The sequence below is a fragment of the Pan troglodytes genome, chromosome 10 (genome assembly GCF_028858775.2).
Source record: "Pan troglodytes isolate AG18354 chromosome 10, NHGRI_mPanTro3-v2.0_pri, whole genome shotgun sequence".
Lineage (NCBI taxonomy): Eukaryota > Metazoa > Chordata > Mammalia > Primates > Hominidae > Pan > Pan troglodytes.
The window spans coordinates 32,386,865-32,411,639 of record NC_072408.2 but is presented as its reverse complement, the minus strand read 5'-3'; the positions used below and the strand labels follow the sequence as shown (position 1 = coordinate 32,411,639).

At 37.6% G+C, this 24,775-nt stretch overlaps 2 protein-coding genes across 23 annotated transcripts in view; one reads left to right on the top strand and one right to left on the bottom strand.

Annotated features, from left to right (window-relative positions):
• DPY19L2 (dpy-19 like 2) overlaps positions 1 to 24,775 on the bottom strand; it is a 104,071-nt gene that overhangs the window by 63,432 nt on the left and 15,864 nt on the right. For 17 of the 22 annotated variants that reach the window (XR_010148002.1, XM_016923122.4, XM_016923121.4 and 14 more), the window contains 4 exons: positions 18,646 to 18,766; positions 15,804 to 15,897; positions 4,004 to 4,061; positions 1,576 to 1,667 (listed from right to left, as the gene is read on the bottom strand). Coding sequence is in view for 21 of the 22 variants with exons in the window: in XM_016923122.4 (XP_016778611.3) it covers positions 1,576 to 1,667; positions 4,004 to 4,061; positions 15,804 to 15,897; positions 18,646 to 18,766 (365 nt within the window). In the remaining variant the exon portion in view is untranslated. The remainder of the gene's footprint in view (positions 1 to 1,575; positions 1,668 to 4,003; positions 4,062 to 15,803; positions 15,898 to 18,645; positions 18,767 to 24,775) is intronic. The other 5 variants (XM_063785494.1, XM_063785496.1, XM_063785501.1 and 2 more) reach the window with 1 other exon arrangement.
• Positions 20,022 to 23,414, top strand: LOC129136630 (protein S100-A11-like). The gene has a single exon (XM_054664184.2). The coding sequence runs from the start codon at positions 23,042 to 23,044 to the stop codon at positions 23,354 to 23,356; it is 315 nt and encodes a 104-aa protein (XP_054520159.1). The 5' UTR covers positions 20,022 to 23,041; the 3' UTR covers positions 23,357 to 23,414.

Genomic DNA, 24,775 nt, shown 5'->3' with positions numbered 1-24,775 from the left:
TTAGCCTGCTCCATTCTCAAGGTTTGTGCCACCCCAGTACACTACTATTTACCACTCTTCAATTAGCTTTATCTGAGTGCCACAAATATTTGCATGGACGTGTGCAGTGTTCTGTGGTTAAAGAGATAAATATGGCATGGTCCCTGTTTCCAGTGGTACTTTTAAATACATATAATTGGCCGGGCACAGTGGCTCACACCTGTAATCCCAGCACTTTGGGAGGCTGAAGCGGGCAGATCACTTGAGGTCAGGAGTTCGAGACTAGCCTGGCCAACATGGTAAAACCCTGCCTCTACTAAAAATACAAAAATTAGCTGGGGATGGTGGCGTGCACCTGTAATCCCAGCTACTTGGGAGGCTGAGGCAGGAGAATCGCTTGAACCCAGGAAGCAGAGGTTGCAGTGAGCCGATCGTGCCACTGCACTCCAGCCTGGGTGACAGAGCAAGACCTCATCTCTGAATAAATAAATAAAAATTTGTGTATGTGTGGAAGATTCATAAATTTACTGTTTTAAAAAACAAGGAAGACAAACAAATGACTTTTATATAAGGCAGAATCTCCCAGGGACTAGTAGGTGAAGAATGGGGTCCTCTGGGAGTTTGGAGGAGATAGTGATCATTATTTCATTCAGTGAGAGTTCTCATTAGTATTCTATCAAACTTATTTCTCTGATAAGGTTATTTATACTATTCTACCACTTATGGGGTTTTTTGTTCATTTCTCAGACCTCTTAAATATCTAAAATGCTTATAAATGTAATCCTTACAAAAAAAGTGTATCCAAAAAAAAAAGTTTGAAATGAAACTGGTTGTCCTGTTAGAAACATTGGCTGTTCAGAAATGCTTCATAAATATGTGAATATATGTACTCCTTATCCATCTAACTCCGCATTTCCCAAATTCATTTGCACACAGAACACTTTTTTCATGGCACAGTTATCAAAACCACAGGTTAGAAAACAATGTCAGAGTACTTAAACTGTGAAGAGAAAAGGTAATTGTTTCTCAAAAACTTTTGAATCTTGGCAAACTATATACAAACGCATACCTTTTGGTTTATTAAAACATAATGTAGTTATCTAAAACCTGTAGCCTACACTCTTAAATGGAGAGCAATTTTTAAATAGCAATTTTGAATTATTTTCTTAACTCTATACTCAATTTACTTTTAAAATAACTAAAAAAATGGTCTAAATTTGGTAATTACAACTTCATAGATTGAAGTGTATATATGTAATATATATATTTACATTTTTTTTAGAGGGAGTCTTGCTCTCTTGCCCAGGCTGGAGTGCAGTGGCACAATCTCGGCTCACTGCAACCTCCACCTCCTGGGTTCAAGCAATTCTCCTGCCTCAGCCTCCCAAGTAGCTGGGATGACAGATGCACACCACCATGCCCGGCTAATTTTTGTATTTTAGTAGAGTTGTGGTTTCATCATGTTGGCCAGGCTGGTCTCGAACTCCTGACCTCAAGTGATCCACCCACCTCAGCCTCCCAAAGTGCTGAATTGAAGTATATTTTAAGAAACTTAAATTATAATTTATTTGCCTTTGTTTTATAAATCGAAGTTACCTGAGAATCAAAGTTAAAATACACATCTGAAGTACAAGGAAAGGATAGGAAAAACTTTCACGGAGAGGTGGTGTCCACATCACACGGGTGGCCTGAAATCAACAAAATGCCCACTTTACATCCTATTTACTACAACAAACATATTAAAAAACCAGGGGTGAGTTTGTTTTAGTAATTTTAATACTAGGCTCACTAGATCCCATTTCTGAGTGTCTGGCATAGCTTCTCAGTTTTTGAAGCTCTCTTAACTCATGAGGCCATTATGTAGAGAGCAATTAACTACCATGTCCAGAAACCAGCAACAGATATATCAGACCGAGCAAAAGGAAACCCAACGGACAAACAAGATTGTACGTATAAGAGTTGTGAAAATTCTGGAACTGACCAACTAGATCCACAGCCCAGCCCTGCAATATGATCCTGGCATATGATCCTGGCATCCCAGGCTTTGGGATATATGCATGCCAAGACAAATAGCTAAACAAATGTCACCTAGGTCACTTGCAAGCACCAAGAGAGTTTCTACATAACAAGTATGAATGAATATAAATACACACTTCGAATAGCTACGATTGCCTCAGAATTTGTAAAATGTACCTTAAAAAAAGGTTAAGTATATATTTTAAAAACAACTAGAAGTATTTGGGAACTACAAATGTGATGCATGTAATGAAAGTATTAAATTTTCATACGAACTTTAAAATTACTTCTAAGACATATGGGTCAGAGTATCAGAAAAATTTTCCATCAAAAATTCTGAAATTCTAGAAAGAATGTGAACTCTTATTACTTTGCAAGAGTCTTAAAAGTTATTGCTTCTCTTCCAAGATACCAAAATTGTAAATGTTGGAAGAGGAATTATGATACATATAAGAAAGTCAACTTATACCAACAGTTGTCTGGAACACTCAGAGAAAAGCCTTTGTCTTTATGTCAGCACATTGTTGAATGACAATGCATTTGTTTGCTTTAAAAGAATATATATAAAGATTTTATGTATAATTTTTATGATTCCTTTATCTAATTGATTTTTAAAAATTAACCCAAGAGCAATGGATAAAAGTACTTCTACCCTGGCTTGGCGTGGTGGCTCACGCCTGTAATCCCCAGTACTTTGGGAGGCCAAGGCGGGTGGATCATGAGGTCAGGAGTTCGAGACCAGCCTGGCCAACATGGTGAAACTCCATCTCTACTAAAAATACAAAAATTTAGCTGAGCATGGTGGCACATGCCTGTAATGCCAGCTACTCAGGAGGCTGAGGCAGGAGAATTGCTTGAACCTGGGAGACAGAGGTTGCAGTGAGCTGAGATCGCGCCACTGCACTCCAGCCTGGGTGACAAAGCAAGACTCTATCTTGAAAAAAAAAAAAAAGTACTTCTACCCTATGTAACCTGTGTCATAACATATTAAATGTTTTGCTCCCAAGAGCTAGTAGTCAGAATCTCTCTCTTTTTCAATGCCATATCCTCAGCATCTAGCAGAGCATGGACATGGTATGTACTCAATAATTTGTTGAATGAATCCGTCATATTTGAAATAAGCTTCTATGAGCTCTTTTTTAGGTGGACTATGTTTCATTGGGCTGAATTAGTAAGTTAATGTCTATTTTGAATTGAGCATTTTGCATTACTGAACAGACAGCATGATGTAACAGAAAGAAGTGAGGGAGCAGGTGGCAGTGTCTTAACTGTGTCCCTGCTGTCAGGCCTGAGGCCTCTTTCATTGTTGTTAAGGGGAGTGCAATGTATACAAAGTTTCAGTTAGGCAAGATGAATAAGTTCTGGAGATCTGCTATACAACATTGTGTTAATACTATATTGTACACTTAAAAATCTATTAAGAGGGCAGATCATATGTTACTTATTCTGACCACAATAAAAAAGTTGAATATATATGTTATATATATAATATATAAGTTTTTATAAAATATAACTATAATTTTATAATTTATAAAATATAAATTAATATATATGTGAGGTTTTAGAGGCAGACAGATATAGAATGGGAAATCCAGCTTCATCATGTAGTAAATGTGGAATGTGGATAAGTAACTTAACTTTCTCTAAATTTAAATTTCATAACTTGTATGGTGAGGCTACCACCACCCACAAAAAAAGTTTAGTGGGAATAAATCAGATAATGTGCATGATACGATTCAACTCAACAAGTACAATATTTCCTTTTCTCTACAGAATATATGTATATGTATATATTTACTAAAAATAAGGCAAGAGATTTCATGTTTGAAATTCTGGCTATTTAAACATTTCAATCAACATGCTTAAAATATCAACTTATAACACAAGGGTCTTTAATATATTGTGAAGTCATAAGTAGTATACAATTAAATATTGTTTTGATGAGTATATTTCCTTGTTCCTCTACAGCCTCTTCTATTTCTTAAAAATTGCTTTCTAGAAAACAAACCTCTCCATGGTTGAAAAAGAAGCACAGTACTGTAATAAGACCTCCCAGTTGAGTCCCACTGTAAAAAAAAAAAAAAAAAAAAAAAGAGAATACAATCAAAATTCATGTAAAATACAGTGAGTTTTTCACAAAATTACCTCAGAATTTAAAATCACAGTTTTCTATATTTAAAACATCATAGTACTAAACCATACCCATGTGGTTGAAGTTTAAATCCTGAATGTATAATTCTAAAAAGTGTACATATAAATTAATCTCGATTTTATAATTTATTATAGCTAAAATACTTTCTAAATAAAATACACAAGGTGTGAACATAATTTTTTTTTTTTGAGATGGGATCTTGCTCTGTTGCCCAGGCTGGAGTGCAGTGGCGAAATCTCGGCTTACAGCAACCTCCGCCTCCTGGGTTCCAACGATTCTCCTGCCTCAGGCTCCCAAGTAGCTCGGATTACAGGCACGTGCTGCCACACCCGGCTAATTTTTTTACTTTTAGCAGAGACAGGGTTTCACCACGTTGGCTAAGCTAGTCTCCAACTCCAGACCTCGTGATCCACCCGCCTCGGCCTCCCAAAGTGCTGAGATTACAGGCGTGAGCCACCGTGCCCAGCCACATAAAATCATTTTTAAGAAACAGGCTAGCACTTTAGAGTCTAGATCACATCCTTTGAATACTCTGAATAAAAGCAAATTTTTATCTTTTGAAATTGGATTTAAGGGACTGAGAGATGAAGATGAGATTCTAACAGTTTCATGTAGCATTAACTTAGAACTGTCTAAACTACTGCAAATATTCTTTACTTGAGTCCCAGAGAAGCAATAATGCAGAATACAAAAATCAGATGAAAGATAAAAACCATTTCTTTTGTTGTTGTTATTGTTGTTGTTGTTTTGTTTTGTTTTGAGACAGAGTCTCGCTCTGTCACCCAGGCTGGAGTGCAGTAGCGCGATCTCGGCTCACTGCAACCTCTGCCTCCCTGGTTCAACCCGATTCTTCTGCCTCAGCCTCCCGAGTAGCTGGGATTACAGGTACATGCCACCACACCAGGCGATTTTTGTATTTTTAGTAGAGACGGTGTTTCACCATGTTGGCCAGGCTGGTCTCAAACTCCTGACTTCAAGTGATCCGGCCACCTCAGCCTCCCAAAGTGCTGGGATTACAGGCGTGAGCCACCGCACCCGGCCAAAAACCATTTCTTAAATTGCCTTTTTGTGATCATGTCTGTGTATGACAATGCAGATGCTCAATCCCACATCTGTGTAGCGTTTCCATGCTTCCATTTATCTTCCCTCCATACACCACTTCCCTAGCCTAACACATTCTAAGCACCATGAGGACAGGGACAGGTTCTTTATCTGTCTTGTTCATTACTATATCCCCAGCTTCACACTTGGAAGATTAATAAATACTGGTTGAATTAATGAAGAAAGGAGGAAAACAGCAGAGGAAAGCTCATGGGAAATGATTTACCATTTAATAAAGTTTCACACAGAAAATACAAAGGATGAACTTCAAAGAGGAAGAAATTGAAAGAAAGAATGTGTGAGTAGCAAGGACCAATTGTACATGGAGGAACTGGGGAAATGTGGATAAATCAAAGTAAGATGAGTTGGTGGGGGGTGGAGCCAAGATGGCCAAATAGGAACAGCTCCAGTCTACAGCTCCCAGCGTGAGCGACACAGAAGACGGGTGATTTCTGCATTTCCAACTGAGGTACTGTGTTCATCTCACTGGGGATTGTCGGAAAGTGGGTGCAGGACAGTGGGTGCAGCGCACCGAGCATGAGCCAAAGCAGGGCAAGGCATTGCCTCACCCGGGAAGTGCAAGGGGTCAGGGAATTCCCTTTCCTAATCAAAGAAAGGGGTGAAAGAAGGCACCTGGAAAATCAGGTCACTCCCACCCTAATACTGCGCTTTTCCAACGGTCTTTGCAAACGGCACACCAGGAGATTATATCCCGCACATGGCTCGGAGGGGCCTATGCCCACGGAGCCTCCCTCATTGCTAGCAGAGCAGTCTGACATCCAACTGCAAGGTGGCAGCGAGGATGGGGGAGGGGCGCCTGCCAATGCCAAGGCTTGAGTAGGTAAACAAAGCAGCCAGGAAGCTCGAACAGGGTGGAGCCCACCGCAGCTCAAGGAGGCCTCCCTGCCTCTGTAGACTCCACCTCTGGGGGCAGGACGTTGCCAAACAAAAGGCAGCAGAATCCTCTGCAGACTTAAATGTCCCTCTCTGACAGCTATGAAGAGAGTAGTGGTTCTCCCAGCACGCAGCTGGAGATCTGAGAACAGACAGACTGCCTGCTTAAGTGGGTCCCTGACCTCCGAGTAGCATAACTGGGAGGCACCCCCCAGTAGGGGCAGACTGACACCTCACACAGCCGGGTACTCCTCTGAGACAAAACTTCCAGAGGAATGATCAGGCAGCAACATTTGCTGTTCACCAATATCCACTGCTCTGCAGCATCCACTGCTGATACCCACGCAAACAGGGTCTGGAGTGGACCTCCAGCAAACCCCAACAGACCTGCAGCTGAGGGTCCTGACTGTTAGAAGGAAAACTAACAAACAGAAAGGACATCCACACCAAAACCCCATCTGTACGTCACCATCATCAAAGACCAAAGGTAGATAAAACCACAAAGATGGGGAAAAAACAGAGCAGAAAAACTGGAAACTCTAAAAATCAGAGTGCCTCTCCTCCTCCAAAGGAACGCAGCTCCTCACCAGCAATGGAACAAAGCTGGATGGGGAATGACTTTGACGAGTTGACAGAAGAAGGCTTCAGATGATCGAACTACTCTGAGCTAAAGGAGGAAGTTCAAACCCATGGCAAAGAAGTTAAAAACCTTGAAAAAAAATTAGACGAATGGGTAACTAGAATAACCAATGCAGAGAAGTCCTTAAAGAACCGGATGCAGCTGAAAACCAAGGCACGAGAACTACATGACGAATGCACAAGCCTCAGTAGCCAATTCGATCAACTGGAAGAAAGGGTATCAGTGATGGACGATCAAATGAATGAAATGAAGCGAGAAGAGAAGTTTAGAGTAAAAAGAATAAAAAGAAACAAACAAAGCCTCCAAGAAATATGGGACTTTGTGAAAAGACCAAGTCTATGTCTGATTGGTGTACCTGAAAGTGATGGGGAGAATGGAACCAAGTTGGAAAACACTCTGCAGGATATTATCCAGGAGAACTTCCCCAGTCTAGCAAGGCAGGCCAACATTCAAATTCAGGAAATACAGAGAACGCCACAAAGATACTCCTCGAGAAGAGCAACTCCAAGACACACAATTGTCAGATTCACCAAAATGGAAATGCAGGAAAAACTGTTAAGGGCAGCCAGAGAGAAAGGTCAGGTTACCCACAAAGGGAAGCCCATCAGACTAACAGCTGATCTTTCAGCAGAAACTCTACAAGCCAGAAGAGAGTGGGGGCCAATATTCAACATTCTTAAAGAAAAGAATTTTCAACCCAGAACTTCATATCCAGCCAAACTAAGCTTCATAAGTGAAGGAGAAATAAAATCCTTTACAGACAAGCAAATGCTGAGAGATTTTGTCACCACCAGGCCTGCCCTAAAAGAGCTCCTGAAGGAAGCATGAAATATGGAAAGGAACAACTGGTACCAGCCACTGCAAAAACATGCCAGATTGTAAAGACCATCAAGGCTAGGAAGAAACTGCATCAACTAACGAGCAAAATAACCAGCTAACATCATAATGACAGGATCAAATTTACACATAACAATATTAACCTTAAATGTAAATGGGCTAAATGCTCCAATTAAAAGACACAGACTGGCAAATTGGATCAAGAGTCAAGACCCATCAGTGTGCTGTATTCAGGAAACCCATCTCACATGCAGAGACACACATAGGCTCAAAATAAAGGGATAGAGGAAGATCTACCAAGAAAATGGAAAACAAAAAAAGGCAGGGGTTGCAATCCTAGTCTCTGATAAAACAGACTTTAAACCAACAAAGATCAAAAAAGACAAATAAGGTAATTACATAATGGTAAAGGGATCAATTCAACAAGAAGAGCTAACTATCCTAAATATATATGCACCCAATACAGGAGCACCCAGATTCATAAAGCAAGTCCTGAGTGACCTACAAAGAGACTTAGACTCACACAGAATAATAATGGGAGACTTTAACACCCCATTGTCAATATTAGGCAGATCCCTGAGACAGAAAGTTAACAAGGATATCCAGGAATTGAACTCAACTCTGCACCAGGCGGACCTAATAGACATCTACAGAACTCTCTATCCCAAATCAACAGAATATACATTCTTCTCAGCACCACACCGCACTTATCCAAAATTGACCACATAGTTGGAAGTAAAGCACTCCTCAGCAAATGTAAAAGAACAGAAATTATAACAAACTGTCTCTCAGACGGCAGTGCGATCAAACTAGAACTCAGGATTAATAAACTCACTCAAAACTGCTCAACAACATGGAAACTGAATAACCTGCTCCTGAATGACTACCGGGTACATAATGAAATGAAGCCAGGAATAAAGATGTTCTTTGAAACCAACGAGAACAAAGACACAACATATTAGAATCTCAGGGACACATTCAAAGCAGTGTGTAGAGGGAAATTTACAGTACTAAATGCCCACAAGAGAAAGCAGGACAGATCTAAAATTGACACCCTAACATCACAATTAAAAGAACTAGAGAAGCAAGAGCAAACACATTCAAAAGCTAGCAGAAAGCAAGAAATAACTAAGATCAGAGCAGAACTGAAGGAGATAGAGACACAAAAACCCCTTCAAAAAATCAATGAATCCAGGAGCTGGTTTTTGGGAAAGATCAACAAAACTGATAGACCGCTAGCAAGACAAAGAAGAAAAGAGAGAAGAATCAAATAGACGCAATAAAAAATGATAAAGGGGATATCACCACCGATCACTCAGAAATACAAACTACCATCAGAGAATACTATAAACACCTCTATGCAAATAAACTAGAAAATCTAGAAGAAATGGATAAATTCCTGGAAATATACACCCTCCCAAGACTAAACCAGGAAGAAGTTGAATCTCTGAATAGACCAATAACAGGCTCTGAAATTGAGGCAATAATCAATAGCCTACCAACCAAAAAAAGTCCAGGACCAGACAGATTCACAGCCCAATTCTACTAGAGGTAAAAGAAGGAGCTGGTACCATTCCTTCTGAAACTATTCCAATCAATAGAAAAAGAGGGAATCCTCCCTAACTCATTTTAGGAGGCCAGCATCATCCTGATACCAAAGTCTGGCAGAGACACAACAAAAAAAGAGAATTTTAGACCAATATCCCTGATGAACATTAATGCAAAATTCCTCAATAAAATACTGGCAAACCGAATCCAGCAGCACATCAAAAAGCTTATCTACCATGATCAAGTGGGCTTCATCCCTGGGATGCAAGGCTGGTTCAACATACGCAAATCAATAAACATAATCCAGCATATAAACAGAACCAACGTCAAAAACCATATGATTATCTCAATAGATGCAGAAAAGGCCTTTGACAAAATTCAACAATCCCTCATGCTAAAAACTCTCAATAAATTAGGTATTGATGGGACATATCTCAAAATAATAAGAGCTATCTATGACAAACCCACAGCCAATATCATACTGAATGGGCAAAACCTGGAAGCATTCCCTTTGAAAACTGGCACAAGACAGGGATGCCCTCCCTCACCACTCCTATACAACATATTGTTGGATGTTCTGGCCAGGGCAATCAGGCAGGAGAAGGAAATAAAAGGTATTCAATTAGGAAAAGAGGAAGTCAAATTGTCCCTGTTTGCAGATGACATGATTGTATATCTAGAAAACCCCATTGTCTCAACCCAAAATCTCCTTAAGCTGATAGGCAACTTCAGCAAAGTCTCAGGATACAAAATCAATGTGCAAAAATCACAACCATTCCTATACACCACTAATAGACAAACAGAGAGCCAAATCATGAGTGAACTCCCATTCACAGTTGTTTCAAAGAGAATACCTAGGAATCCAACTTACAAGGGATGTGAAGGACCTCTTCAAGGAGAACCACAAACCACTGCTCAATGAAATAAAAGAGGACACAAACAAATGGAAAAGCATACCATGCTCCTGGATAGGAAGGATCAATATCGTGAAAATTGCCATACTGCCCAAGGTAATTTATAGATTCAATGCCATCCCCATCAAGCTACCAATGACTTTCTTCACAGAATTGGAAAAAATTACTTAAAAGTTCATATGGAACCAAAAAAGAGCCCGCATTGCCAAGACAATCTTAAGCAAAAAGAACAAATCTGGAGATATCACGCTACCTGACTTCAAACTATACTACAAGGCTACAGTAACCAAAACAGCATGGTACTGGTACCAAAACTGAGATATAGACCAATGGAACAGAACAGAGCCCTCAGAAATAATGCTGCATATCTACAACCATCTGATCTTTGACAAACTTGACAAAAACAAGCAATGGGGAAAGGATTCCCTATTTAATAAATGGTGCTGGGAAAACTGGCTAGCCATATGTAGAAAGCTGAAACTGAATCCCTTTCTTACACCTTTTACGAAAATTAATTCAAGATGGATTAAAAACTTAAATGTTAGACCTAAAACCATAAAAACCCTAGAAGAAAATCTAGGCCATTCAGGACATAGGCATGGGCAAGGACTTCATGACTAAAACACCAAGAGAAATGGCAACAAAAGCCAAAATTGACAAATGTGATCTAATTAAACTACACAGTTTCTGCACAGCAAAAGAAACTACCATTAGAGTGAACAGGCAACCTACAGAATGGGAGAAAATTTTCCCAATCTACCCATCTGACAAAGGGCTAATATCCAGAATCTGCAAAGAGCTTAAACAAATTTATAAGAAAAAAATCAAACAACCCCATCAAAAAGTGGATGAAGGATATGAACAGACACTTCTCAAAAGAAGACATTTATGCAGCCAACAGACACATGAAAAAATGCTCATCATCACTGGCCATCAGAGAACTGCTAATCAAAACCACAATGAGATACCATCTCACACCAGTTAGAATGGCAATCATTAAAAAGTCAGGAAACAACAGGTACTGGAGAGGATGTGGAGAAATAGGAAGACTTTTACACTGTTGGTGGGACGGTAAACTAGTTCAACCACTGTGGAAGACAGTGTGGCAATTCCTCAAAGATCTAGAACTAGAAATACCATTTGACCCAGCCATCCCATTACTGGGTATACACCCAAAAGATTATAAATCATGCTGCTATAAAGACACATGCACACATATGTTTATTGTGGCACTATTCACAATAGCAAAGACTTGGAACCAACCCAAATGTCCATCAATGATAGACTCGATTAAGAAAATGTGGCACATATACACCATGGAATACTATGCAGCCATAAAAAATGGTGAGTTCACATCCTTTGTAGGGACATGGATGAAGCTGGAAACCATCATTCTGAGCAAACTGTCGCAAGGACAGAAAACCAAACACCACATGTTCTCACTCATAGGTGGGAATCGAACAATGAGAACACTTGGACGCAGTTTGGGGAACATCACACTCCGGGGCCTGTCATGAGGTTGGGGCAGGGAGGAGGGATAGCATTAGGAGATATACCTAATGTAAATGACGAGTTATTGGGTGCAGCACACCAATATGGCACAAGTATACATATGTAACAAACCTGCACGTTGTGCACATGTACCCTAGAACTTAAAGTATAATAATAATTAAAAAAAGATACGAGAGGATATTTTGAAGAAAAGCATTCCAAGATTCCTTGTTTGATTGGAAGAAGGGGAAAGATATCAATGTATTTTATACTTGAACAAATCATATCTGTATGTTAAAATTTTATGGTTAGCCACCAAAAGAATAGAAGCAGAATATCTACCTTCCCAGTTAGTGTCAGTGGGGAGGGTAGCCATGGTAACAAATACAAAAGTTTTCCCCAAATTTCTATTTCTTTTGTTCTTCAAATGCCAGTTTCCAATATCCTCACAGTTTTGATGACACCTCTACAGTCAATATTGGTTGACTCTGTATATCCTTCTTAAAGACTAGATAGAGCCTAATATTGTATTTTATATTCCAGGACTATATAACCAATTTAGAGAGACTAGCACCTCTTCGGTAGCCCTCCTAATGAAATATACTGATTTTTTAAATTTTAGTCATTGTTGTGTAACATTTTCCATATGAAAAAACAAAAAAGATAAGAAATACAAACCATTTTCAAAAACAGAACTTATTTATTCATTTATTTATCTATTTATTTATTTTTAGTTTTGAGACTGAGTCTCGCTCTGTCGCCCAGGCTGGAGTGCAGTGGCGCGATGTCGGCTCACTGCAAGCTCTGCCTCCCAGGTTCACGCCATTCTCCTGCCTCAGCCTCCCGAGTAGCTGGGACTACAGGCGCCCGCCACCACGCCCGGCTAATTTTTTGTTGTTGTTGTTGTATTTTTAGTAGAGACAGGGCTTCACCTTGTTAGCCAGGTTGGTCTCGATCTCCTGACCTCATGATCCGCCCGCCTCGGCCTCCCAAAGTGCTGGGATTACAGGAGTGAGCCACTGCTCCCAGCCCAAAAACAGAACTTTTTTTAAAAAAAGAACATTTTTAAAGCTGCCCAAACAATCTCAAAGGAATCCTTTTCCCTCAAAATACTTTAATGAGCTTATATTTTTTCTATATGGCACATAGAAAAGTGCATAACATTTCTAGCTCATAGATCTATTGTAAAAGGAACGTCCATGTAGTCACCATATAATTAACTGAAATACAGAAATTATTATACTGAGTCTCCACTTGCCAGCCTCCAAGATAAGAATCAGCTACTGACCTGATTTTTGAGATTATCAACATAACCATTTCTATATACATATCAAACTATGATTTGCTTTAATCTGTTTTTAAACAATATACAAATGGAAGTATGGAGTATTTTTTTTAATTTTGGACCTGGATTCATTCATTCAAAATTATATTTGTAAGATTCAACCATGTTGTGTGTAGCTGTATAGTTCATTCATTCTCATTATTGTGTACTGTTCCACCATGTTAATAAACCAAAATGTATTCATTTCTCTGTTAATGGATATTTGGGTTGTTTCCAGTTTGAAGCTATTGCAAATAATGCTACTATATTATTGTATGTACTTCCCAGTACACACATGCAAGACTTTTTTGGGAATATATGCTTTAAATTAGAATTACTGAGTTACAAGGTATCTATATCTTGAACGTTATCAGATAATGTACACTGTTTACCAAAATAGTTGTACCAATTTATATGTCCACCTGTGGTGGATGAAAGCTCCTTTATCAATCTATTAGATGTGAGTTGGTATTTCACTGTGGTTTGAATTTGTATTTTCCTTATGACTAATGATGGTGGTCAACTTTACATATGTTCATTGACCATTTGGTGTTCTTCTGGGAAATACCAGTTCATAAACAATTTGTCCATTTTTCTATCAGGTTGTCTTTCTTCCTTATCTTCCCACTCTAATATAAACTTCACAAGGACAGAGATTTCTGTCCTGTATTCCAAGCACCTAGAACAGTGCTCCTGGTCACAACAGTCTTTCAATAAATACTTATCAAATTAATGAATGAAATTTCTGGATAGTAGGTGGGGTATATACTTTGTAAATATCTTCACTCACTTTGTGGTTTATTTTTTATCCTACAGCTCTTTTGAGGAACTGAAGTTCTTTTCATCAAATGTATTAGTTTTTCTTCATGACTGGATTTTTTTATCTTGTTTATGAAATCACTTCTTATTCCAAGTGACTTTTTCTATATTATACGCTGAACACTTTATAAGTTTGTCTTTCATATTTGAGTGTTTAATCCAACTTGGATGTATTACTTATATAGTTCCAATTTCTCCTTGTTCCATATGATCTCCCAATTATTCCAGCACTATTTATTAAAATGCCTGTCCTTACTCACCAATCTGCGATACCCACTCTTCCATATATCAAAGGCCTTTAAATGTACATTTCTGCTTCTGGGCTCTACTCTATTGCAGTTATCTATTTGTCTATTGCTGTGCCAATATCATAGTGTCTTTTTACATTAGCTTTATAATACAGCAACAATTGATAGTGCAAATCCTCCTTTTTCAAGAATACCTTGACTGTATTTGGCCCTTTGCATTTCTGAATAACTTTTAAATCAGCTCATCAGAGTCAACAAAAAATATGTTGGAATTTTGACTGGTAGAGCATTGAATCTATAAAGCTTTTTAATATCAAGTCTTCAATCAACGAACGTGGAATATCTCTCCACTTAGATTTTCCTAGACATATCTCAGGAATGTTTTAATCATTTTCCCATAGCTGTCATATGTATCTTTTGTTGGATTTGTTCTGAGGAATATCATGCTTTTAATGCTATTCTAAATAGCATCCTTTCAAAATTTCATTTTCTATTTGATGCTAAAGTATAAAATTTATAATTTTGAATTTTAATATTAATGCTTACATCTAGTAACACTGTAAATTTTCTTATTATTGCAAATACTGTATCCATAAACTTTTAAAATTTTTCTAGATACATGATGTAATCTACTTTTAAGAACACTTATTTCTTTTTTTTCAAGTTTTCCAATCCTTATACTTATTACTACTTTTCTTTTTATGTACCGTGCTGGATAGTATTCCTGGTACAACACTGACTATGTCACTAGTTTTCATTGATTCTATGCTAGTCTTTTTTATGCTGAAAACTTCCTAAAACAAAGAGTGTGTATATTTACTAATCTCTATATTGACATAAGCCCCATGAAAACTCAATAAATATTTGTTGAAAGAGTGAAGCTATCAATTAATTTTAATTTTAATTTTAAATGTTTTGCATGACAAGAATAACATTGTAAAGAAATCTGATGATTCAGCTAGGAATACGCTCCACTGAAAGAAACAGAAAACCTAACAAAAGTGGCTTACACAATATGGATGTTGTTTATTGTATCATTCAACAAGAAAATGAAAGATAAGCATCTGTTGGCATTGGTTCAGCAGCAGAAGGATGGTAGGCCAGATATATCTGCTATTTTTATGACCTTTCCCTTATGGTCACAAGATGACTGCTACAGCTCTGGGCATGACATCCTAGTGTAATAAAAGCAGGAAGAAACAGAGAAGGGGCAGCTAAGTCTGTCCTTTTGTGAGAAAGGCAGATACTTTACTAGATGTAACCAAAACTGACTCAACTTAGTTTTCATTGGCAAAAACTAGCTGATATGGCTATCTCAGGGAGCAATTAAGTGTGGGGGCAAAACACATGACCGTTGAAATTAATTTCAACTTATCACCTGAGACCGGTCTCGCTGCTGCTTCATTGTGGTACTCTTATCAAGATAGACATGCTAGCAGATGTAAGTGCCTGCCACATGTGATTCACAATTTTTCCTACTGCTTTCTTAATTTCATCCTTAGAGAATACAATTAGAAATAAGCTGCTACTACTGCTAACCAAAGATCTCCTCCAATGTTTTATTAATTTTACACATGAACTAGGAGATATTCCATTAAAGCCTTTGTTAGGAAATCTGTTTAAACAACAGAATAAAAGGGATGACTTTGAGATAGAATTTTAGTGACATCTCCAGTTTCTGGTTACATGATATTGGTTAAGCTTCTGAAAAATCAAGTAAATCCACAAACTTTCCTGATATGAATCTAATCTCATTAATTTTCCTTTTCATTTAATCAACAAATATCAGCCAGTCTGTAAAAGCCCACTGAAAGGTCTCTTAATTCAGTAGTAGTCTTACCTCAGGTATGCTCCATACATGAAGAACAATCCCATCATTAGTCCATTTAAAATAAAGATTACACCAACATAAAAGCAAGCAGGATCTCCCAATCCTTTGAAAAGATACAGATAATCAGTGTTTAATGAATATATGACTCTAAAGCAATTGGGCATAATTATCTCAGTGCTTTGCAATCAAGAGCTCATGAATTTGCTGAAAGCATTTGCTTTCCAGATTGCTGCTGTGTTTAATTATTTACCCTTATAAGAGTTTGTGTGTGTGTGCTTGCAGACACATATATATGTGTGTGTGTATATATATGTGTGTGTATATATACACATACACATACATAAGCTCACCCTTAATGAGTGATTATATAGTTACACTTATACTTTATACTTTTTATAATTGCATTTATACTTTCCTCCAATGAATTACTATTATACTGTAATGATTTGTTGGGGATTCACATTTATTTAGGTGATGCTGCTAGTGTTCAGTGTCTGGAACTGTCTGTAGAACCACTTAATGAATAAATACAAAAGAAAATCCATTACATTATTTTTATCTTTTGCTAGGTTCTAGGAAGAGTTAAGATACGGTTTTGACTTTAGGGTACACCTTTAGTCTATATGAAATGATCCAGTCATTTGATCCATTATTATGTATAGCTAGAATCTTAGTATATTCCATATAGAAGATCATGTGTGTGTGTGTGTGTGGCAATATGTACTTAACAATCATCCCACATTTTTCTCAGAACAAGTTTATGATATTAGCTGGTATAAACATACTTTTCTTATGGTTGAGAAAACAGAACATAAGATATTCAACTTGTCAAAGGTTATTTCACTTTAACTGGCTGGAGCCAAGGTCTGAAGGCTGGCCTTCTGATTCCCCCTGCCTCTCTGATCGCTCCTTTCAGTCAGTTCTAGTAACTTCTCGTTTTATGTACCAGTCTTTAATATTGGACCACCTTAGGCTCTGTCATATCCCCCCTTCATTTCTCCATCTGCATATTCTCCATAAGGAAATTCTTCCACATCCACGGCTCCAGTGATCTATATACAGATGACTCCAACTCTACATTTAATCCAGAACTTTCTCCTTATTCTTATACCCAGATAGCCACTTGATGTCCCCACTCTGAGGTCTCTCAAGTACCTCAAATTCATGCATACACAATGAAACATAACAATACAAACCTGCTGCTCTTCAAATGTTTCCTATCACTCAAAGGAGCTCAGTTACTTAAGCTAGAAACCAAACTGTGTTTCACATGATTCTTCACTCACCTTCTCCTCTCTTACCAAACAATTACCAAGTCTTGTCCATTCTGCTTCCAAATTCTCTCTCATACCCAGGCATTTCCACATTATCTTTCCTGCAATCACTTGTTGAGAATATAATTGTCTCCTACCTGGCCTCCCTTAACCTACTTTTGTTCCTTTACTAATATTTTTTCCGTACCATTGACTAAATAATGTTTTAAAATGGAACTCTGTTAAAATTCTTCAATGGATAAAGTATAAAATCCTTCACCAGTGCACCCCTTTCATGATCTGATCCTTGCTTATATTCCCAGCACCATTTCACATCATTTTTCTTCTCCATCGCTTCTAGGATTTCTAGCCTTCTTTCAGTTCTCTCTTGCTTCAGGATATTTGAATATATTATTCCCTATTCTTAAAATACTTATCCTCTCTTACTCCTAGTGTCAGTAACCTTATTTTCTTATTTGTAATATCCATCACAGTTGTAACTGCTAACAGCCCCCTTACAGCATAAGCTCTATGAGGGTAAGGCCCCACATCTAGCTGGTTCATCTCTGTGTCCCAAGTGCTAAACACTAACTTATCACTTATTGGGAATGTAACTAATACCATACTTAGGTGATCATTTTCACCACTCAGACAGGGTCACACCTTCCAGCTGACTGAATCATTGCAAAGTCTTTCATTTTATGAGGCATTTTCTCCAATCCTTTACATTGTACACAAAAAAGTATAATTGCCCCTCAAACATCCTCATCAATTCTATTTTTACTGAGGGAATCAGTAAAAAATGTAAGGAAAATAGATTTAGTTTATATCCCAAGAGTTGAATGTTGTTACAAACAAGTCTAAAAATTTATTCATAAAATATAGTAAGTCATGTTGTTAAGAATTTGAAGAAACAAAGAAAAAACAACAGTGTTAGTGTTATGAAAACAGATAAAAGTGGCTCTGAATGAGAGTCTCAAGGGACAGCACCATACTTGAATTGTAAAAGTGCTGAAATGCAAACATCTTAAATGGAAGTGACCACTACATATCCTGGAAAGCTGTTAGATGATTCCAAAAGTGGTTCTTTGACAAAGAAACCAATGTAGAAGATAAATAGGAAGAGTTTTATTAATAGTACTCATGGACTATGAGCATATATAAAAAAGTAATATTTCTAAATCAATCTATTATGGCATATCCAATTTTTAAATATGTATGCATAATTAAATTTATACATTAGCTATTACAAATAGATATTTGACTATTTAATGTATCCTCAAAATTTATATATTGCAGCTACCCCAAAAAACATCTTTCTGTATCTTCTCATTCTGAAATAGAAGACTAACTTATAGTCAAGATTGCCTTACAATGGGATATGTTAATACTCAAATTCCAAAATTTATACTCAAATTTTTAAGTACACAGCCTTCTCAGAAAACTATTTTAAAATGTAAAATACTCATTGATGTGAGTCAGTTCTAATGTTTTTTAAATCAACAACAGAATTTTACAATAATTCTTAAAAGTGAATCATAATATTATTAAATGTTTATGAATGTTTACAAATGACAGCATTTTTGGAAGAAACATGCCTTCACAGCTTTGAACTTCATTAAGAGGTTCTATTCTGGTGACATTCCAACAGGTCTTAGTTTCTAGTCCAAATAAATTCATTATTCCCATGAATGTGCAATACCAGGAGGCTATGATTACCTTAAAAAAGATAAAAAAAAAAGAGATAATTGAGGTAAGTACATTCTCTTCATAATAATAATAATAATAATAATAATAATAATATATACCATGGAATACTATGCAGCCATAAAAAAGGATGAGTTCATGTCCTTTGTAGGGACATGGATGAAGCTGGAAACCATCATTCTTGGCAAACTATCGCAAGGACAAAAAACCAAACACTGCATGTTTTGACATTAAAAAGCTTTATAGATTCAATGCTCTACCAGTCAAAATTCCAACACATTTTTTGTTGACTTTGATGAGCTGATTTAAAAGTTATTCAGAAATGCAAAGGGCCAAATACAGTCAAGGTATTCTTGAAGAAGGAGGATTTGCACTATCAATTGTTGCTGTATTATAAAGCTAATGTAAAAAGACACTATGATATTGGCACAGCAATAGACAAATAGATAACTGCAATAGAGTAGAGCCCAGAAGCAGAAATGTACATTTAGAAATGTACCATAACTCATATGGTTATGAGTTCCATGGGCTCTCTTTGTGCCTCATTTTCTCAGATTTGGAGTTAAAGAGGCTGGCAATCCAGAAATGCCAATGGGCACTGCTATAGTTTGAATGTGTCCCATCCAAAATTCAGGTATTGAAACTTAATGGCCAATGTGATAGTATTAAGAGATGGGACCTGAAAGAGGTGATTAGACCATGAAGACTCCCCCGTCATGAGTGAGATTAAAGCGTCTTACTCTCCTACTGTCTGCCATGTGAGGACACAGTGTTCCTCTCCTTCAGAAGATGCAACATCAAGGCACCATCTTGGAAGCAGAGAGCAGCCTTCACCAGACACCAAATCTGCTGGCGCTTTGATCTTGGACTTCCTTGGACTCCAGAATTCTTAGACTCCAGAATTGTGAGATATAAATTTCTATTCTTTATAAATTACCTAGTCTCAGATACTTTGTTCAAACAGCACAAAACAGACTAAGACAAATATACAAAAAGTACCCAAAAAGTCAAAAGTAAAAAAAATGTGGCTCTACCCCTACCGTATAAACAAAGGCCAAGTGGGGAAGCTAGACTTCCACCTTCCCTGGGCTTTTTTTTTTTTTTTGAGACAGAGTCTCGCTCTTTTCACTCAGGCTGGAGTGCAGTGGCGTGATCTTGGCTCACTGCAACCTCTTCCTCCTGGGTTCAAGCCAAGTCTCCTGCCTCAGCCTCCCAAGTAGCTGGGATTACAAGTGCCCACCACCATGCCTGGCTAATTTTTATATATTTAGTAGAGACAGGGTTTCACCATGTTGGCCAGGCTGGTCTCAAACTCCTGACCTCAGATGATCCTGAAAGCAACAAGATGGTGCCTTCCCCCTTTTCCCCTTCCTTTGCTTGAGCGATACCAGAGGTATCTAGTCAAAATAGCAGGTTTAAATAAAATCCGGTCTCATAACATAATACTCAAAATATCTAGGTTTCAAGTGAAAATCACTCATCAAGATCCAGAAAGATCTCAAACTGAATGAGAAATAAATGGATTCCAATACTGAGATGAAAGAAATATTAGCATTATCAAGGATTTTAAAGCAACAATCATAAATATACTCTAATGAGCATGCTTAAAACAAATGGAAAATTTAAAAAGTTTACCAGAGAAATAGATAGTCTCAGCAAAAAAACAGAAATCAATACTAAGAACATCTCTCAAAACCACATAATTACATGGAATTTAAACAACCTGCTCCTGAATGACTTTTTGAGTCAACAAAGAAATTAAGGTAGAAATCAAGAAATTCTTTGAAACTAATGACAATAAAGATACAACATACCAGGATTGCTGGAACACAGCTAAAGCAGTGTTAAGAGGAAAATTTACAGAGCTAAATGCCCGCTTCAAAGTTAGAAAGATCTCAGATTAACAACCTAACATCACACCTAGAGGAACCAGAAAAATAAGAGCAAACCAACCCGAAATCTAGCAGAAGACAAGAAATAACCAAATCAGAGATGAACTGAATGAAAGTGAGACACAAAACACCATACAAAAGATCAACAAAACCACAAGTTGGTTCTTTGAAAGAACAAATAAATTTAATAGACCACTAGCTAGACTAATAAAGAAAAAGAGAGAGAAGACCCAAATAAACACAATCAGAAATGACAAAGGAGATATTACCATTGACCCTGCAGAAAAGCAAAAAACTCTGAGAGACTATTACAAACAACTCTATGGACACAAACTGGAAAACCTAGAAGAAATGGCTAAATTCCTGGAAATATATAACCTCCAAAGATTTAACCAAGAAGAAATGAAAATCCTGAATAGACCAATAACAAGTTCCAAGACTGACTCACCAATAAAAAGCCTACCAGCCAGAAAAAGCCCTGGAACAGATGACTTCACAGCCAAATTCTACCAGACATAAAAGGAGAGCGGATACCAATCATACTGAAACTATTCCAAAAACTTGAGGGATTCCTCCCTTACTCATTCTATAAGGCTAACATCATTCTGATGCCAAAATGTGGCAAAGCCACAATGTAAAAAAGAAAACTTCAGGCCAATATCTCTGATGAACATAGACGCAAAATCCTCAACAAAATACTAGCATACTGAATCCATCAGCACATCAAAAAGCTAATCCACCACAATCAAGTAGGCTTTATTCCTAGGATGCAAGGGTGGTTCAACACAGGCAAATCAATAAATATGATTGATCACATAAAAGAACTAAAAAAACCCCCACATGATTATCTAAATAGATGCAGAAAAGACTTTTGATAAAATTCAACATCCTTTCATTTTAAAAGCCTTCAACAAAGCAGGCATTGAAGGAACATACCTCAAAATTGTAAGAGCCATCTATGAAAAACCCATAGCCAACACCATACTGAACAGGCAAAAGCTAGAAGCATTTGCCTTGAGAACTGGAACAACAAAAGGGTGTTTACTCTCCCCATTCCTATTCAACATAGTACTGGAGGTCCCAGCCAGAGCAATCAGGCAAAAGAAAGAAAGAAAATAAATCCATATAGGAAGACAGGAATTCACACTATCTTTTTTGTAAACAATATAATTTTATACCTAGAAAGCCCCATAGTCTCTGACTAAAAGCTCCTAGATATGTCTTTTTAAAACTTCAGCAAACTTTCCGGATGTAAAATCAATCTACCAAAGTCAGTAGTATGTCTATGCACCAACAATGTCCAAGCTGGGAGCCAAATCAAGAATGCAATCTCATTCACAATAGCCACAAAAAAAGTAATAAAAAAACTTATAAAAGAATACCTAGGAATACAGCTAATTAGAGTGGAGAAAAATCTCTACAATGAGAATTACAAAACACTGCTGAAAGAAATCAGAGGCAATAAAAACAAATGGAAAAACATTCTATGCTCATGAATAGGAAGATTCAATATTGTTAAAATCACCATATTACCAAAAGCAATTTACAGATTCAATGCTATTCCTATCAAACTACCAATGACATTTTTCACATAATTAGAAAAACTATTCTAAAACTTATATGGATACTCCTTCAACATAAATAAGGTTAAAATAAATAAATAAGTAAATAAAATAAAACACATATGAAACCAAAAAATAGTTCAAATAGCCAAAGCAATCCTAAGCAAAAAGGACAAAGCCAGAGACATCATAGTACCCAACTTCAAACTATATTTCAAGGCTACAATAACCAAAACAGCATGGTGCTAGCACAAAAACACACACATAGACCAATGGAACAGAATAGAGAGCCCAGAAATAAAGTCACACACCTAGAACCATCTGATTTTCAACAAACCTGACAACACAAGTCAATAGGAAAAAGGACTTCTTATTCAATAAATGATGCTGGGATAACTGGCTAGCCATATGCAGAAGACTGAAACTTCACCTTTCTTTTCCCCATACACAAAAATCAACTCAAGATGAATTAAAGACTGAAACGTAAAACCTAAAACAATGAAAACCCTAGAAGAAAACAGAAAATATCATTCTGGACACAGACCCTGGCAAAAATTTCATGATGAAGATGCCAAAAGCAATTGCAACAAAATAAAGATTGACAAATGCAACCTAATTAAATTAAAGAGCTTCTGCATAGCAAAAGAAACTACCAAGGGAGTAAACAGACAACCTACAGAAAGGGAGAAAATATTTGCAAACTATTCATCTGACAAAGGTCTAATATCCAGAATCCATAAGGAACAAATCGAAAGTAAAAAAAAACCCAAATAAAAAATGGGTACTCCGTGCCACTCCCAGTCACAGCCTCCCGTGCCTTGCTCAGCTCCAACATGGCAAAAATCTCCAGCCCTACAGAGACTGTGCGGTGCATTGAGTCCCTGATAGCTGTTTTCCAGAAGTATGCTGGAAAGGATGGTTACAACTGCAATCTCTCCAAGACGGAGTTCCCAAGCTTCATGAATAAAGAGCTGGCTGCCTTTACAAAGAACCAGAAGGACCCTGGTGTCCTTGACCGCATGAAGAAACTGGATGTCAGCAGCGATGGGCAGTTAGATTTCCCAAAATTTCTTAATCTGATTGGTGGCCTAGCTGCGGCTTGCCATGACTCCTTCCTCAAGGCTGTCCCTTCCCAGAAGTGGACCTGAGGACCCCTTGGGCCTGGCCTTCAAACCCACCCCCTTTCCTTCCAGCCTTTCTGTCATCATCTCCTCCTCACAGCCCACATGTCCCCTGAGCCCAGCATACCTACCACATCATGCAGGCCCCACCTGTGGATAGTAATAATACAATGTCACTTTTTTAAAACATGAAAAAAAAAGTAGGTGAAGGACATAAACACAAATTTCTCAAAATCAGATATTTATGTGGCCATCAATCATATGAAAAAGTGTTCAACATCACTAATCATTAGAGAAATGCAAATCAAAACCACACTAACCCAATCGGAATGGCTATTATTAAAAAGTCAAAAAATGACAGATGCTGGTGAGGTTGTGGAGAAAAGGGGATGCTTATACACTGCTGGTGGGAATGTAAACTAGTTCAAACACTGTGGAAAGCAGTTTGGAAATTTCTCAAAGAACTTAAAACTGAACTACCATTTGACCCAGCAACCCCATTACTAGGTATATACCCAAAGGAATATAAATTAGCCTACCATAAAGACACATGCACATGTATGTTCACTGCAGCACTACTCACAATAGCAAAGACATGGAATCAACCTAAATGCCATCAATAGTGGAACGGATAAAGAAAATGTGGTGGTACATATACCCCATGAATATTATGCAGCCATTATAAAGAACAAGATAATGTCCTTTGCAGCAACATGGAAGGAGTTAGAGGCCAGTATGCTAAGTGAATTAATGCAGGAACGGAAAACTAAATACTCTGCGTTCTCACTTATAAGCGAAGCTAAACACTGAGTACACATGGACACAAAGAAGGGAACAACAGACACTGGGGCCTACTTGAGGGTAAAGGGTATGAGGAGGGTGAAGACTGAATAACTGCCTATTGAGTACTATGCTTATTACCTGGCTGCCAAAATACTCCATACACCAAACCCCCACTGCATGCAATTTACCTATACAGCAAACCCACACATGTATCCCATGAACGTAAAATAGAAGTTGGAAGAAGAAAAAGTGTCAGCAGAAAAGTAGAACACATAAAGAAAAGTCAAAATTTTCAGAACTCAAAAATAAAATAATCAAAATAAAAAACCTTAAATAATGGATGGCACAAGAGGAGAATGGCAGAGATAGAAGAAAATAACCAGTAAACTAGAAGACAGAACAATAGAAATTACTCAATCTGAGCAAAAGAGAAAAAAACAGATGCTAACAGAATAAACAAACAAAACAGCCCTAGGGACCTGTGGAACTTTAACAAAGGATCCTACATTCATGTCATTGGAGTCTTGGAAGGAGACGGGAAAGAGGCAGGGCTGAAAAAGAATTCAAGGAAATAATTACTGAGGCTGGTCCCGGTGGTTCATGCCTGTAATCCCAGCAGTTTGGGTGGCCAGGCAGGCAGATTGCTTGAGCCCAGGAGTTTGA